The 17,509-nt window shown below is 47.0% G+C and overlaps 3 protein-coding genes across 3 annotated transcripts in view; 2 read left to right on the forward strand and 1 right to left on the reverse strand.

Annotated features, from left to right (window-relative positions):
- The window catches only part of LOC135981923 (myb/SANT-like DNA-binding domain-containing protein 2), a 226,115-nt gene that overhangs the window by 71,584 nt on the left and 137,022 nt on the right, over nt 1-17,509 (reverse strand). The gene's annotated exons all lie outside the window — the stretch shown is intronic.
- LOC135981922 (uncharacterized) lies at nt 5,580-7,716 on the forward strand. Its single transcript, XM_065586906.1, has 2 exons — nt 5,580-6,156; nt 7,151-7,716. The coding sequence occupies exons 1-2, from the start codon at nt 5,580-5,582 to the stop codon at nt 7,624-7,626; spliced, it is 1,053 nt and encodes a 350-aa protein (XP_065442978.1). The 3' UTR covers nt 7,627-7,716.
- The window catches only part of PRTFDC1 (phosphoribosyl transferase domain containing 1), a 56,603-nt gene continuing 50,526 nt past the window's right edge, over nt 11,433-17,509 (forward strand). Inside the window, exons 1-2 of the mRNA XM_005302803.4 lie at nt 11,433-11,715; nt 16,631-16,737. Of these exons, the coding sequence (XP_005302860.1) occupies nt 11,656-11,715; nt 16,631-16,737 (167 nt within the window). The 5' untranslated portion in view covers nt 11,433-11,655. The remainder of the gene's footprint in view (nt 11,716-16,630; nt 16,738-17,509) is intronic.

Below are 17,509 nucleotides of genomic sequence, written 5' to 3' on the forward strand. Positions count from 1 at the left end.
ATCTACTTTCTGTATGAGTTCACTGCTGTACTCTCTTTTTTTTTATTCTTTGTTTCCTTTGATCATTTCCCATGATTATGAATCTAATGGCAGTGTTTATTCTTTTCCTCCTCTTTCTAGCTTGTAAACAGAAGGTAAACAGAGAAAGAAGACTAGGAAAGCATCTCTGGAACTCCTGAAGATTTTCCAGAGTTAAAGCTAACCATCAACAATCACGCTTTGGCCTTTATTATAAAAGGTATTGATGACTTACAATAAGATCATTGTACTTTAGCTGACAAATTAATTAAAGGCCATTATAAATTTTCCTTTCAACATATGCCTAACCATAACATAGAAAATCTTTGGCAGCTTTCAGTTCCTCACAGAAAAAGTGCATCATAAACACAGGACCAAATTCACTCTTCTTACTATTCTGTTGGCTTCTGTGGGCTCATACATGGGTGAATTTGTACCATTGAGTTTGTACGCAGGCTAAACAAAATGTATTTATTACATAATATAAAACTTAAGGCAAATATATTGCAATAAATAAACTGAAATGGAAAAAAATCTGATAGCCTAGACTGGTTATCCCTGGAGATAGCACTACTCTTTAAGCTCTACTCCAATTATTCTTAGCCATGACTCACTAGTTTTCTATTTCCATTACTCTTATTTTCTGGCATTGGCAGTACTTGACACAATTCAATACATTTCTGAAATGAACCCTGTTTGTAAAATTGTCCTGGGAAAGAACACTGAGGGGAAGCCTGACAGAACATTGCCAGTTACCAGATCTTATAGGAAAGAACAAACACTTCTTGCTTATGTTTGTCTGCGTAGTGGTTCTAGGCATTTATTTTTTAGTCTCTTTTTCATGGTAATCTCTAGAGCCCTGCAAATCCGCAGGTATCTGCATCCATTGTGGATATCCGCAGACCATTTTTTGCTGATCACGGATCAGATGTGGATACAAATTTTGTATCTGCGCAGGGCTCTAGTAATCTCCTCCAGCTGTATTAACCTTCTATCTTTGATTTACTGTAGCTAGAGAAAGGATGATCTCTTGTGCTGCTCTATGCCAGAAGTGGATCTTGTAGTGATAGAGTAAAGCAGGAAGGACTAGATTAAAAGGATAAAAAAATTTCCCTTTGAATTGCCACATGGTCCAAACAGGCTGAAGAAGAGATTCATATGGTTCCAGAGACCAGCAGATATAAATCAATGACAATATTTAATTGCAATTACAGGTGTAATTCAGCTAGCTTTGAATTTGAAAAGCCCAGTTCTGTGACAGAGAAAGCATGGGAGCCAGGACATGGACACAATTAAACATGAGTATATTAGATTTAAAGAGGATTACTGAGGCTCTAGACTGACTTCTCACACGCTTCTGATCTATAAGAACTGAAAACCTTATAAGTGCCTATGGATCTGGATCAGTGATTTGATTAAAAAAATTAAATTAAACAGATTTTTTCTTAGATTAAGATTTATTAACTTTCTTCCTGATTATTTGCAGGAGACCCTGACAGGAAAATGAGAATCCAGAGATCTGATGGCATTTTATACATCTCTAATTATTAAGAAATATATTAAAGTGCATATGTTTAAGAGATGGGAAATAATGATAGTGTGCCTGTGTTTTTTAAGTGACTTTAATGTTTGTGAAAGGTGGTAAATTGACAGCCAGCCTTGTAAATCCAAACACAGCATACGTAGCAGCAGTGCAAACTTCCCTAAACTGGAGGGACCACATCCAACGATGAAAAAATTCCAGTTCAGTTTCCACGCTCTTTCAATTGTTGATATCACTGCTCTTTCAGCCTACTACAGTGCCACTTGGTGATGTTTTTTATATAGATATTTATCCATTAAATGGATGAAGACTACAAATTTATTTCACACAAACCACCAAAAAACTATCAAATGGTAACTTTTAGTCACTATACAATTGAACCAGATTTTAAGCAGAGACCTTCATCGTGAAAAATTTTCATCGATACCAGCCCCATAGGCCATCCACTCCCTCATGCTTTGATAGTGTTCTCTGTTGAATGTCTTATGTTTATTTTCATTACTTGCTACTTTTTAAAAGTAGTGAACCAAATTAAAAATGCCTTTCTAGTCTGCCATTGAGGATCAGCTGTCAGGCCCATACCTTGCTATGGACCAATCTGTTCTCACATCCTTACATACCAATTATTTTTCAATTAACCTACTAGGACTTGTAAAATTCTACCAGCCACACTTTTATAAAATAAGTAATAGAGCAAGTCATAGCTTAAAAAACCCACTTGACTCATCGCTCTGGGCCATTCGAAATTTTACCCAGAAGATTGAGCTGAGTGGGGCTGTCTCTTCCTCTGGATGGTAGGGTGGAAAAAGGGCAGAGCAGCTCAAAGTTCATTCTCTTTTAACAGGAAAATTAGAGGTAGTCAGTGATCAAAGTGGCCTAAGAGGAGGATGCTCCTTTTCAGGAGAAGGGAAGGGCTGAAAGCAGAGCAGCTGTAGCTGTTACAGTTTTCACAGGATCAGAAGAGGGAAAGCAGGGAACAGAATGGCTCCTGAACTGCTGCCCTTTTAAGAGGAGGAGAGGAAGAGTGAGGAAGGAAGACCCTAGGTGGAGAGACAGAGTAGGGAAGCCAATGTCATTTTCAACACACCTGGATGGAGTAGAGGCAGAAGCAGCAAAGGAGCTCTTCAAAGGTGGAAGACAGCATTAATTGATTAATGACTGCAATCACTTGCTATCTGGCCTCCCTGACACTCTGGTTGCCCCTGTGTCTAAACAAAAAGCTACAGCTAGTATTATGCTGCTCATCTGTCATTCTGACCATGTCACTCCATTTCATCCATTCACTGACTTCCCTTCCTCCACTACATCAAATCCAAGCTTTCTCCACAACTCTGTCCTCATCTGTCTCTTTTAATGTTGCCCCATCCTGTTCACTCTGCCAATGATGCCAGCTTTGACACATCATTTACTTGCTTCTCTTATTAATCCATCTGCAACTTCTTCTATCACACTCTATGCATGGAGCCAACACCACCTTTTCCGTATTCAAGTCTCTTGAAATGACCACTTCCACCATGACATCTACAAATAACTGTAAGAGTTACAATATTTGGGATTGTCTATATTCCCTATATTAAAATAAAAAGATTGTGTTATTCAAACTCTCTTGTCAGCACATAGCAAATCACCACCTTGTCACCTGACCTGTTTGGTGTCCCTTTGATGGTTCTCAGAGTACCCAGGACTAAGAGGCACCTTGTTACCCCCTAACTCCAGTGTGAGGGACTCTTGCCTGTGATAATTAGGTGTTAGTTCTCTAGCACCACCAGTCTTTCAGCCACTCAAGCAGGGGTGAAAGTAACACAGAAGACTTACTGGTATGGGGGCCCAGCTCTGGGCCCCTGGAAGCAGCAGGTCCTTGGGCAGAAGGGGCGGGGCTGGGGGTCAGCCTCTCCCAGCCAGCCCATCCACACTGCCTGGCCCACACCGCCCTGGGCCCCGGTGGCGATTTAAAAGGGCCCAGGGCTCTGACCACTGCCATAGTAGTGGTGGCAGCAGCCGGGAGCCCTGGGCCCTTTTAAATCGCTGGGCCCCAGGGCAGCTGCCCTTTTTACCCACCTCCCCCCTCCCCGTCAGTGGCCCTGCTGATAGAGTCCCTACCGGCAGGGCTGCCAATGGAGGGGGAGAGGGGGAGAAAGGGGCAGCGCTTTAATGTTGGCTGCGTATGGGCCAGTACCAGCAGCCACTTATTACTGGTACGCCATACCGGCCCGTACTGGCCTACTTTCACCCCTGCACTCAAGCATTTTCTTTTGGGCTATGCCAGCCCTGTCTTTGCTTTGCAGGTTAACAAGAGGTACACCCCAGTCCCCAAGTCACTTTGAAGTATTCCCCTGTGATATCCAGCCCTTGATACTGGCTACTCACAGAAACTCAGATCCTCTGCCCCAAAGGAGAAGTGTACCCCAGTTTAGCAGTTTTACCTTAAACGACCGCTCCTGTTTAGCACACAGCTCTTTTAGTGAAACAAAAGAAGGTTTACTTAAAAAATAATAGAGATTCCACTAGCAACAAGAGAATGATGGAAACAAAAGCTTACAATTGAAAAAAAAAAGTAAACTGTGAACTAGGGCCTACACTTACTAATAGTTACCATTTGTATTTAATAATGTAGGTTTTCCCCCAAATTTCAGTCTGTTGCAGAGCTGTCTGGCTTCACAGGAACGAGGATCCAATCTTTCATGAAAAACACCCCTGCTCAAAATGTCTCCTCAGTGAATGGCTCCAGAGGGCATCTCCTACATCTGTGTTATACTGAAACAGTCTTCTGTCTTTATGAATAGATAGGGTGATCCCCTGTCTGTTATAATGTTCCTTTTTACCTCCACATGGTTTAAACTGTTTGCAGTTGTCTTTGATGGTTTTTCATTGACAGTTCTGGGATAGGGTAAGAGTAGGCAATTGAACCATACATTACATAATTGGCTAGCCAGGGAGACTGGACACAATTCCTTCCCATTTGAATAGGTTATCACTGTTGTCAGTAGCTACCGGTGTGGTGCTCTGCTCTTGTTCGATGATGATAACAGTCGGCTGTGTGCGTGTTCCCTCTGTATGCTGCCCCAGCTCTGCGCAGATAGCTGACACAGCAAACCCCAAGAGAAACCCCAATGACCACAGACTCTAGTAAGGTACGAAGGAACCCGAGCCAGGTTTATTGTCAAACGAAGCACAGTAATAGTTTCCTGTAGACTCTACAAGACATACTACGAATTTGTGCCCCCTGGCAATGGACCGGCTCAGTCAGTGGCGGGACTTTCCACTGCCCCCTAGGCCAGACAAAGAGGCGCACTCCGGGACCTACTTTTATACCATTACAGGACAGATTACTCATCCCTACTGACGTATTGAAGTACAGCTCCTTGACTCATTGGGGGCTGTCTCCTCCTTTGATCATGTTGTTTCTATCCATCATGCTGTCCTTTTGACCCTGTCTTTAAGATGCACCTGCTTCTAGCAGCCCTCTTCTTGCCAACTTCTGTAAGTGGGGCCTGCCTCTGGCTTACAGCCCAGCTTTTCCTTAGCAATGCCTGGAAGTACTTTGGTTCAGGCTTCAGGCCTCAGACTGGGCCTCTGACACAAGAGGTTATGTTTCAGGGCCTCATCTTACTACAATCACCAAGGCCTGGTCTACACTAGGCGTTTATGTCGAAGTTAGCGCCGTTACATCGAATTAACCCTGCACCCGTCCACACTGCGATGCTATTTAGTTCGACATAGAGGTCTCTTTAATTCGACTTCTGTACTCCTCCCCGACGAGGGGAGTAGCGCTAAATTCGACATGGCCATGTCGAATTAGGCTAGGTGTGGATGGAAATCGACGCTAATAGCTCCGGGAGCTATCCCACAGTGCACCACTCTGTTGACGCTCTGGACAGCAGTGCGAGCTCGGATGCTCTGACCAGCCACACAGGAAAAGCCCCGGGAAAATTTGAATTTGAATTCCTTTTCCTGTCTGGCCAGTTTGAATCTCATTTCCTGTCTGGACATCGTGGCGAGCACAGCAGCACTGGCAACGATGCAGAGCTCTCCAGCAGTGATGGCCATGCAGTCTGTGAATAGAAAGAGAGCCCCAGCATGGACTGATCGTGAAGTCTTGGATCTCATCGCTGTGTGGGGCGATGAGTCCGTGCTTTCCGAGCTGCGATCCAAAAGAAGGAATGCAAAGATCTACGAGAAGATCTCTAAAGACATGGCAGAGAGAGGATACAGCCGGGATGCAACGCAGTGCCGCGTGAAAATCAAGGAGCTGAGACAAGGCTACCAGAAGACCAAAGAGGCAAACGGACGCTCCGGATCCCATCCCCAGACATCCCGTTTCTACGAGGCACTGCATTCCATCCTCGGTGCTGCCGCCACCACTACCCCACCAGTGACCGTGGACTCTGAGGATGGGATACTGTCCACGGCCGGTTCCTCAGACATGTTAGGGGACGGGGAAGATGAGGAAGGAGATGAGGAGGGCGAGGCAGTTGGCAGCTCTCACAACGCTGATTTCCCCGACAGCCAGGATCTCTTCATCACCCTTACAGAGATCCCCTACGAAGCGTCCCCAGCCATTACCCCGGACACAGAATCTGGTGAAGGATCAGCCAGTAAGTGTTGTAAACATCTAAACATTTATTTTTAACAAAACAGGAATATTAACAATTAAAAGAATGGGTTGTTCATGATTAGTGTGCCCTAGGCGCTTAACGGTTTAGTAAGGGGCAGTGCAAGTTTTGAAAAGAAATCTAGCAATGTCCGGTTTTCAGTGATTGTCCTGCACAAGCCGCTCTACTGTGTATTCCCTGCTACTGCAGCTACAGTAAAATGCGGTCTATATGTGCGGGGATAGAGCAGTAATCCTCCTGGGACATCTCGATGAAGCTCTCCTGGAGGTAACTTGAAAGCCGTTGCATGAGGTTCTTGGGGAGAGCGGCCTTATTGGGTCCTCCGAAGTACGACACGTTGCCGCGCCACGAGATTATCAGGTACTCGGGGATCATTGCTCTGCACAGCAGGGCGGCATACGGCCCTGGTCTTTGGAGGCTTTCCCGGAGCATTCTCTCTTTGTCGCTCTCGGAGATCCTCATCAGGGTGATGTCGGCCATGGTGACCTGCTTTTAATTAGGTAGGGGAATGTTAGTGTTGGGACTGCTTTCCCGTTCCTTTACAGAACTGTAACCGCTGGTTTGCAGCCACGCGGTGGAGGCGGGAGAGGGGCAGCCGAAAGGGATCGTTCCCGGGGACAGCCGCGAGGGGGTGGGACAGGGGCAGAGTTCCCGCTTGCCGGATTGCTGGCAGCAGGGACTGACATTGATTTAAATGTGAAATGAGGCCAGTGGTAATATAAAAGTTTTAAACTGCCACAAGTGTACGGCTTACCATGTCTGCCTGCAACAGAAATTCCGTTGTGCTGCCTCGCTTCTCAAATGTGCTGTTCAAGACCCCAGGCACAGAATGCGAAGGCCGAGAATTCGACCTTGTGCTGAGTGCGCATGTGAAAGGTGCTGTGCATGGTCTTGTTCACAGAGAAAGACTATGTTCTTTGTTCACAACTACATTTATCTTTCAGAGGAATTCACTCCCTTTTTCCCATTTCCACAGCCCCGTCTGCGACTGTCTCACAACCTAGCCTGGAATCACACTCCCAGAGGCTAGCGCGGATTAGGCGTAGGAAGAAGAGGACACGGGAGGACATGTTCTCTGAGCTTATGGCCTCTTCCCAAGCCCAGGCAGCACAGCAGACCCAGTGGCGGGAGAACTTGACCCGAATGCACCAAGCCAACATGGATCGGGAGGAGAGGTGGCGGCAGGAAGACCAGCAGGCGACTCTAACGCTGCTTGGACTACTGAGGGAGCAAACGGACACACTCCGGCGCCTTGTGGATGTTCTGCAGGAACGGAGGCAGGAGGACAGAGCCCCGCTGCAGTCCATCTCTAACCGCCCTCCCCCGCCACCAAGTCCCATACCCACCTCACCCAAAGTGCAAAGAAGGAGAGGCGGCAGAGTCCCTGCTAACTCTCACTCCACCCCTGCAGAGAGCTCTAGTAGCAGAAGGCTCTCATTTCCCAAAATTTGAAAAGTTCTTTCCTTCCCGCCTGACACAAGCCCACGTCCAAGTTTCACCTCCCAATGCCATGTGTAGTTGATAATAAAAAATTCGTTTCTGTTAACTACTGTTTCAATCATGTTCTTTTGGAGGAGGAGGGGAAAGGGGGTTGGAAATTGGACAGGACAGTCTCCTTTGGCAGGGTACATAGTCGGGGGCAGGCACAGCAGCAGGGCACATACACAGTGCAGTGATGCAGTGACTAGTTGCCCCGGTTAGTCTGGGAGGTTGTTTTGATGTAATGTTGGGGGGGGTGGGTTGCTCTGTGACTTTGTGGCGGGGGAGGGCAGTTACAGATCTTAAGCGCCGGTCCTTAGACAGGATCACAGAGCCACACAGCATGGGATCTGTAACCGTCCTCCCCCTGCCACAAAGTCAAATAGACCTCCCATACACACAGTCCCGATCAGGAGGGGTGACAGGCTCCGTTGAAACAAGCATCCCACCGCAGCGGAGCCTGTCAATCCTTGAGTTTAGAAGCTGCATTCGCATCACAACACTAGACCCGCCCCGCACCACAGTCTGCGTCCCAGTTTTAAAAAATTCCCGCTAAAACAGTATTAAAGAAAACGGTGTGCTTTAACAAAGTAGAACTATTTTTATTTCGACACGTGTGTTGGAGGGGGGGTGAAGGGGGTATGTAACTGGATAGGATAGTCAACATTACCTGGGTAAAGAAACGGGGGCAGGTTTAGCTTCTCAGTACACAAACTATAAAATCACAGGTTACCCTGCTCACTCAGGAACTTTGCTTTCAAAGCCTCCCGGATGCACAGCGCTTCCCGCTGGTCTCTTCTAATCGCCCGGCTGTCTGGCTGTGAGTAATCACCAGCCAGGCTATTTTCCTCAACCTCCCACCCCGCCATAAAGGTCTCCCCCTTGCTCTCACAGAGATTGTGGAGCACACAGCAAGCTGCTATAACAATGGGGATATTGGTTTCGCTGAGATCACAGCGAGTCAGTAAGCTTCTCCATCTCCCCTTGAGACGGCCAAAAGCACACTCCACCACCATTCTGCACTTGCTCAGCCGGTAGTTGAAGAGTTCTTTTTCAGTGTCCAGGGCGCCAGTATAGGGCTTCATGAGCCAGGGCATTAGCGGGTAGGCTGGGTCCCCGAGGATGACTATAGGCATCTCCACATCCCCAACAGTTATTTTGTGGTCCGGGAAGTAAATACCTTGTTGCAGCCGTCTAAACAGACCAGAGTTCCTGAAAACACGAGCGTCATGAACCTTGCCCGGCCATCCCACGTAGATGTTGGTAAAACGTCCCCTGTGGTCCACCAGTGCTTGCAGCACCATGGAAAAGTATCCCTTTCGGTTAATGTACTGGGTGGCCTGGTGGTCCGGTGCCAGGATAGGGATGTGAGTTCCATCTATGGCCCCACCGCAGTTTGGGAATCCCATCGCTGCGAAGCCATCTATGATCGCCTCCACGTTTCCCAGGGTCACTACCTTTGGCAGCAGTACATCAACGATTGCCTTCGCTACTTGCATCACAACAACCCCCACGGTAGATTTGCCCACCCCAAACTGGTTCGCGACTGACCGGTAGCTGTCTGGCGTTGCAAGCTTCCACAGGGCTATGGCCACTCGCTTCTGTACACTCAGTGCAGCTCGCAACCGGGTGTCACTGCGCTTCAGGGCAGGGGACAGCAACTCACAAAGTTCCAGGAAAGTTCCCTTCCGCATGCGAAAGTTTCGCAGCCACTGGGATTCATCCCAGACCTGCAGCACTATGCGGTCCCACCACTCAGTGCTTGTCTCCCGTGCCCAGAATCGCCGTTCCACGGCATCAACATGACCCATTGCCACTGTGATGTCCTCGGCGCTGGGTCGCCTGCTTTCTGACAGGTCTGTGCTACTCTCAGACTTCAGGACATCACCGCGGTGCCGTAGCCTCCTTGCCTGACTTTTCTGCATCTGCCTCAGGGAAACCTTTATGATAAGCTGCGAGACGTTGAGAGCGGCCACAACTGCAGCGATGGTCGCAGCGGGCTCCATGCTCGGAGTACAGTGGCGTCCGCGCTGTCAATGACTGGAAAAGCGCGCGAACTGTTTTCCCGACGGCGCTTTCAGGGAGGGAGGGCGGGAGTGATGGACGGATGACGACAGTTTCCCAAAAGCACCCTCGACTCATTTTGTTACCCAGAAGGCATTGCCGGCTACACCCAGAATTCCAATGGGCAGAGGGGACTGCGGGAACTGTGGGATAGCTGACCACAGTGCACCGCTTCGAATGTCGACGCTATCACCGTTAGTGTGGACGCACAAAGTCGAATTACTGTCCTTAGTGTGGACACACACGTTCGACTTTGCAATATCGATTACAAAAATTCGATGCAAGTAAAATCGAACTACTCTCGTAGTGTAGACAAGGCCCAAGACATATGATTCCCTGGTGACTACTCTTTCCTCCGTGGGCATAATTTTCAATATAGTTACATTATTCCTCAAATATTGCCTGTACACACATCTCACAATGATTATGAGTATTGATAAGTTTCAAGTTTTCAACTGAGACATTACATGTTATCCTTTATGGACAAATACCCTGTAAGCAACGTATTTGATGTAGTGAGTTTGTCAGGCCTGAGACTAGAGTTGTTTGCAAAGAACGGGGCCTATGTGTCACATTCGCCCTCTCCCATATTCTGTGACTCTATTTTATCTTTTCTTTCTCAGGCAGTAAGCTCTTCAGGGCAGAGAACTTCTATGTTTGAAAAGTGTTTGATGTACCATGCGCATTAGCAGAAACAAATAATATTTAGTAACAATAATTTGATTGGGGGAATTGAAGCATTAATTTGAGGCATGATTAATTTATTTGGAGATGCACAATTGACTTATGGATGGGCAATAAAAATGTACCAATGGAAGTTAAATATACATGATATTTGGAGGGTATAGCAGCATGAGTCTAATTTTTCATTTTAAGCCCTACTGTAAGGAACTGAAATATCAGGGTATAGAACAGTTTAAGTGCATTTGTGGCATATATTGTATCTTAATAATAAAGCTTGCTGACTGGTGCTTGTACACGCCTAGCACAGTGGGCTCCTGGTCCATGAGTAGGGCTCCTAGGCACTTAGGGTGACCAGATAGCAAGTGTGAAAAATCGGGACGGGAGGGTGGGGGGTAATAGGCGCCTATATAAGAAAAAGCCCCCAAAATCGGGACATCTGGTCACCCTATAGGCACTACAGTAACACAAATGAAAATAATATAATACCCCCAGACATGAATTCAAAGGTAGTCAATTTGTGCTTGCTGGAGGCTTTTCTTATAGATGCCCGTGCATACCCAGAGGCCAGATATAAACCTAAGGTCTGTCAGTTGTTTCTATCTTGGCACATACACAGTGCCTGCTCACTGCCACAGCCTCTGAGCCTGAATTTATTCACTGCCATCAGAAGGGGTTGTAGGTACATCCCTCTGGATGGGTCGGAATCTCATTAACACACTACTTTATTCCAGGGAGCCTATTTCCATGCTCGGGAGGATGAGGCCCTAGTGGGGTTTGCCCCACACCCCACTATTTTGGGGGTTCTCTAGCAGGGGCCACAGGCTATATATGCGCACCAGGGTGGGGATGATGCCCCCATCCTCTATTGAGGCGCCTGTACACGGTATGTTGGGGGGGGGGGAGTCCTCCGTGGGACCAATGCCCCATCCTCCCTCTGTTTGGGGGAGGGCTGAACTCTGCATGCTCAGCGGGGCGCTGCCCCTTGAGTGAGGAGCTGGGACAGGGGAGGGCTCTCCTCAACCCCCATGGGAAGGGCAGTAGCGGCCCGGGGCAGCTGAGGGGTAGAGGCCCGGCGGGTAACACCTATCCTCCGCGCAAGGGGGCCCCCATCGCTGCATGCGGCGGCCTCCGCTCCCTGCAGGCCGACGCCTTCCCCCAGGCCCCCACCCGGAGAGCAGCAGCAGCACCGCCTCCCCCTCCTAGCCCGGCGGCTGCAGCGGTTCCGCGCCGCTCCCCTGGGGCTGGCGAGGGAAGATGGCCGGTCAGGGCGGCAGCAGCGCGGCGCCGCAGAGAGGCAGCGGCCGCGGGGTTGTGGTAAAGGAAAAACTCCCCCCAGCCCAGGGCGGCGCCAGGAGAGCGCTGCCCGCAGTCCCCAGACCGCTGGGGGGTCCCTCGCCATTGCCGCCTCCTGGCCTGGGCAGGGCACCCCCGGTCCCGCCCCTGGCGCCTCCGTCATGTCTCCTATCCCGCCTCCTTATCGCACCCCAGCTTCCCCAGGCCCTTCGTCCTCTGGACACGCTCCCCTCCGCCGCCCCGCCTCTCATGGCCCTGGGTACCCACCCTGTTCCACTGCCCTGTGCCTTGATCGCAGTGCCCTCCCCTCCCCCATCTACTGGCCATGCCATGCTCCTCGCCCATCATCGTCTCCTCCTCACAGCCTTTGTGCCCTGACCCCCACTTCGTCCCCTCATTCCTCCCCGATCTTCCGCTACCATCTCCCCCCCCCCCCCGCCCTTCTGCTGCTGCACCCTGGCCTTGCCCCATCTCCCACATCTTCTCCCCATGGCCTTTGTACTTTGGCCCTTCCGCACTATACCCTGATTCCATCCTGTCCCGGGCCTTGATTCCCCTCCTCTTCCCTGGTCCTTTTACCCTTAAGATCCATCTTTTCTAAACAGCCTTGCTTCCCTGCACCTTGATCCCTCATCTCCTCCCTTCTGCCCTGTTTCTGGTCCCAATTTTGTTCACTCAGCCCTTCTACAGCTCAATACTTCAGCTTTGCCCTGATGTCTCCTTCCCAGCTGCCTCCCCCAACTTGTACTACTTACTCCCATCTGCTCTGCAGTGCCTTACACCAACAGTTCTGTGATTCATCCTCCACCATCTCCTCTTGCCCCCTCACCCCTGCTCCATTGACCCAATCCTGTGTTCTGTCTTTGTATCTCTGAACCTTCTTTGCCGCACACTCTTCTCACCCCTCCCTGTATGGAGTATTTGTGGGTGGGTGGCTGGCTGCCCGAGAGAAGTCCTAGCAGCTCACCAGGAGCTGGGGAAGTTTGATTTCCTGTCTGTGCCCTCTGGCTGCAGCAGTTATGATGTATGTGTGCCCTTAGTGTGGTGGAAGCAAGCTGAGCAGTGACTAGCAAAATTGCCAAACATGACGGGACTACTGATTTTTAGATGGAAACAAGTCCACCATGGAATTGTCTTGGCTTGTGGATTTAATTGTCAATTGCATTTGCTGTAGAAACAACCTAGTGATAAAAATGCATTGTTGGGTTGTTCTTATTTTTCATCTTCTGTGCACAGAAGGTGGTAGTGAACTGTGCAAACTATATGTTTTAGAAAGCACCATGAACATCTGTGGGGCTTTATAAGTTATGATAATAATAAATGAATAAGCTAAGTTTTCAAAAGGGAAAAATTGATATTTCTTTGGGCCTATCCACATTGTAAAAAAGACATTGAAATACTTTTATTTTACAGTGTACTTGTAACCAATCAATGTTTTAACCAAGTGCCAGAACAAGATTAGAGACTATTAGCCATGATTTAACTAAAACTTTTGAAAAGTCCTGTGTACACCATAAAACTGTGGTGGGGCTACTGTGTTATAAGTGTGTCCCCTGACGGGTGTTTTTACAGTTTAGAGGTAGGCCCTTGGTGTACTTAAATTAAACTAATGTTGGCCATTTAGATGGTAATTTCTGTAATAAATGCTATTACAAAGCTGATGACTTCGTTAGCACTGGAGCAAAGTGGAGACATTTCAAAGGAGATGTGCTTTGTAATGACTTCCTTTCTTCTGTTCCATACACATGAAAACAAAAAAAGAACCATAATGCAACAATGTGATTGTGAATTTGAATTTATGAAAGATAGAAAATGTTATGGTTCTCACATTCATCTTGCCCGATCACACGAATTTACGTGGAAACAATTGGTTCCTTATTACATACATAAATGAAAATTACCTACTGTGTGTAAACAATGTTCTCATATATTCCAAATTTAAAAGAGAGCCCCAGTTTTTTAAACAAAATTACCATTTTTCCATTCCCTTGTGAAAGTTCTTTCAGTCCAGTGTATTTCAGTAGATGGGTATTATAAGGTATTTCCCTATTTTCACCCCAGATGTTTTGACTGATAACTTTCAAATACTGCTGTATGTGTTTCTATTTTCAATCATTTATTTCTCCACCAATTTTTTTCAGATTTGGCACAGCATTTGTTCCTAATATGAATTCTCTAAACATATTGATAGGTTTGTTAGGCCTTCTGCAACTGTGTTATTGTGAACAGGACTTGCCCCCTACTGAAAAACCTTGAAGTTTTGAGGATGTATGTAATCCCTTCTTCCCGTGAAAATGTGGAATGATATTGAGTAACTTTTTTTAATGACCAAATCCAAGCCCATTGCAGTCAGTGCAAAAACTCCTATTGACTCCAGTGGTCTTTGGGTCATGCCTTTTATTTTCAGTTTTTAATTATTAATTGCAAGCAAATAATGATTTTGTGCCAGGCACATTTCTCTAGGAAGTTGATGTTTGTGCTGCAGCTAAGTAGACGTAAAGTAACCATTCTTAGACAAATAATATTTCTTAAAGGTGTAGTTTAGCATCACCAGACTCGTGCCAGAGATAAATATAGCAATGTATGAAGGTAGAATCCTCATAAAGATGCTAATGTAATAGAACAGGTCAGCAATCAACACATTTTGATAGGCAAATTATTTGTGAAGGATTTATGATTCTTTATTCTAGTAGGTGAATCTGCTTGCAGTAGTTAGTAGTTTCTAATCTTTAGTTGAGGATTCTATATAGCAGAAATGCACACTATACCCCACAAAAGCAGTTCTCTAACCATTTGTTGATATTCATGTGTTTGAACAATACAATACTCCCGTGGGAATTCTGCGCCACTGCACATGTGCAGACTTGATGTCCCCCCGCACATTTCTTTGCTTCCCTGCAGAAAAATGACTTCCTGATGGGGAAGTAAAAGGAAGCCACAAGAGCGATGTTTCGGGTGCCCAGGGCAGCCAGCAGAGAGATAAATCACCGTGGGGCATGAGGAGAGACTGGGTACAACCTGGCTGGTGGCTCCAACCCTGCGCCGGGTTCAGCTGCTAGCCCCGGCTGAACTGGAGAGGACGAGACTTCCTTTGCCCTGCACGGCATCCGGGGCCGAGTCTGACCCACCCCCAGATTTCTCTCCCGGCTGCAGGAAGCTCTGCAAACTCTCCACCCCCCAACCTCCCATAGCACACTTCCTGCACCCATTGCTCCTCAGCTGCAGGGGGAGGGATTCCTATTCAGGGAGCTGCTCCCGCATCTGCCCAACCCCCATGCATCTAGACCCCCTCATACCCAGACCCGCCCGCTGAGCCTCACCCCCCCTGCAATCAGACCCGTCCCCGATGAGCCCCACTCCCACTGCACTTGGACCACCCTGATGAGCCATGCGCACCTGGATCCTCACCGAGCCCCAACCAGCTACACCTGGATCCCTGCCTCACTCCCCCAGCATCTGAACACCCCACTGAGCCCACAACACCCAGACCCCCCTGCCGAGCTCTATCCCCCACACACTCCCCTCCCATCCCCTGTTGAGCCCCAACCACCTTCACCTGGACCCTCCTGCAGAGTTCCATTACCTTTGCACCCAGAACCCCCCAACAAGCCCATGTGCATCCAGATCCCCCCCCGCACCCAGATCCCCCACTGAGCCACCTGCACTCAGATTGCCCCAACTAAAACCCTCTCAGCCCACACCTGGATCCCCCCACATTAAGCCCCTCCAGACTTGGCTCCTGCCTTGCTGAACCTGCCTGCCCACACAGAGGGGCAGGGCCCGAGGATGTTTCTGGGGCAGGCTGTGTCCTAGCACTTTGTCAGGGTTGGGTGCAGCCTCATCGCTGAATCCATGTCCCGGGGAGGGAGCTGCACAGTGATCTCCCACCTCTGTGCAGCCCAGTGGCCTGTGCTCCCCAATGCCATGCTGGAGCCTCCACATTTATTTGACAATAAAATTTGCAGTATTTTAAAATATTGTGTGTAGAATTTTAAATGTTTTGGTGCAGAATATACATTTTTTGGTGCAGAATGCCCTCAGGAGTAAATACAAGGAATAAAGACAAGATGTTTATGGGTACATATGACTGCAAAGACAGTTAAGAAACCCGTGAGGTGACACTCTTTCCTCAAAGTCAATATTGAAACAAAGCTCCAGTATGGTTGCAAGCAGTTGGAGGTGCTGTCTTTACTATGGGACTGTTGTAAAGCCTGCTGAACCGTTTCCATTACAATCCCTCCTTTTTACATCTTTAGAGCTTTGTGAAACATGACCTTTTGAACTGACATTTGTCCTGCTTGATTTCTGCCTGACATTTATAAACTTTTTTATTTCTGAAATTCTGGTATTAATTCAGTTCGTGGTTTTACAGGTGGATGGATGTTAAAAGCATTACTAATACACATTTTAAAAATTCTTTAAAACATTAATCTTTTTTCTGTAAATATGTGGCATATAAAGAATACCTGATGGTGAGTTTGAATGTTTTCTAGGCGCTCATTTCAGATGACCTGCATAAACCATTCATGGGTTCACAGTCATGCGTAGTGCAATCTCTGAGACTTATGCAGATAAAATTAGGGAAAGACAACAGCATTTCTGTGACAGTTTTTTTTTTTTAAAGAATGGTTACTTTTAAGGGTGTTTATAGAGTTAGATTGATAGAAGTAGACATAATGCACCCGTGATTAATAGGCACAGGTGAAGTGGTAAATTATCATCATGTATTTTTGATTACCTGACCCTGGAGTTAATCACATGGATATCACCATATATGGGAAGGGTGTGTGCATAGGGCCAGTACAACTAATAGTAGTTGCTAATAATACTGTCAAATCCAGTGTAAAAGGACATAGTCTAACATTGAGAATATGATAACAACTTTTTATATACCAAATACAATGAAGTGTTCTAATTATATTAACCTAATTTGCAGATTTCAGACGATTGGCCAGGCTACAGTTTGGATTTATTCACATATCCACAGCACTACTATGGAGATCTGGAATATGTGCTCATACCTCATGGTATTATTGTTGACAGGTAAGAGTGCTTTGAATATTACTATTTAAGTATTTAACAATGTTTTGTATACTTGTTATATAGACATAATTGGACAGTCAAACAATTTATACATAAAATTAGATACAAAAGAACAACTCTTAAAGAATATTATATAGGTTTCAAAGGAAAGCACTTGAAATTTGGGAAATGCCAGGTTTACAGTAGCCTGTGCAGGCTTAATACTGCCACCTTATGTGTCCATCCTGCTTACTGAATGAGGCAGGATTCTTGTGGGGAAGACTGTATCTGATCAAGTAATTAAAGTCTGTCATAATACATATGCACAAGAGGGCAGAATTAAGGCTGTAAAGGCAACCTTAAAGCTGGCATTTCCTAACCTTTGAGTGCTTAATTTGCAATCTAAATAAGTTTTAAAATTTAATTTACCAGGGTTTTTTAAAAGGAAAAAGGTAAAACCAGTTTCTATTACATGTAACTGTAACAGCCCCCATTATGCATCATCAACAGGGGTTGAACCCTAAACTTTCATTGTTGTAGCACAGACTTCTGTCACTTGACCTACAGGACTGTTAGCTGATAGCAAGAGAAGGGTATTATCCCAGGGTTGGGGATGGGCCAAGTGCTGGGTCTGAAGGGTTGTTGGAGGGAATATGTCTCCACTCTCTTCCCTCCACTACAGCAGCTCCCAGCTGTTCACAGTGCTGTGTCTACTGTTGCTGCTCTTGCTTTTGCACTGGTGGCAACTCAGCTCTGTAGAGTGTTCATGTTCAGTTATTATTTTGGTATGCTG

This window comes from Chrysemys picta, chromosome 2 (genome assembly GCF_011386835.1).
Source record: "Chrysemys picta bellii isolate R12L10 chromosome 2, ASM1138683v2, whole genome shotgun sequence".
Classification (NCBI taxonomy): domain Eukaryota; kingdom Metazoa; phylum Chordata; order Testudines; family Emydidae; genus Chrysemys; species Chrysemys picta.

What these genes read in the sequence shown, in the direction of transcription:
- LOC135981922 (XM_065586906.1), top strand. Translation starts at nt 5,580, where the DNA reads ATGCAGAGCTCTCCAGCAGTGATGGCCATGCAGTCTGTGAATAGAAAG. An exon ending in ATCTGGTGAAGGATCAGCCA is followed by an intron (nt 6,157 to 7,150) that starts GTAAGTGTTGTA and finishes CCATTTCCACAG; the next exon opens with CCCCGTCTGCGACTGTCTCA.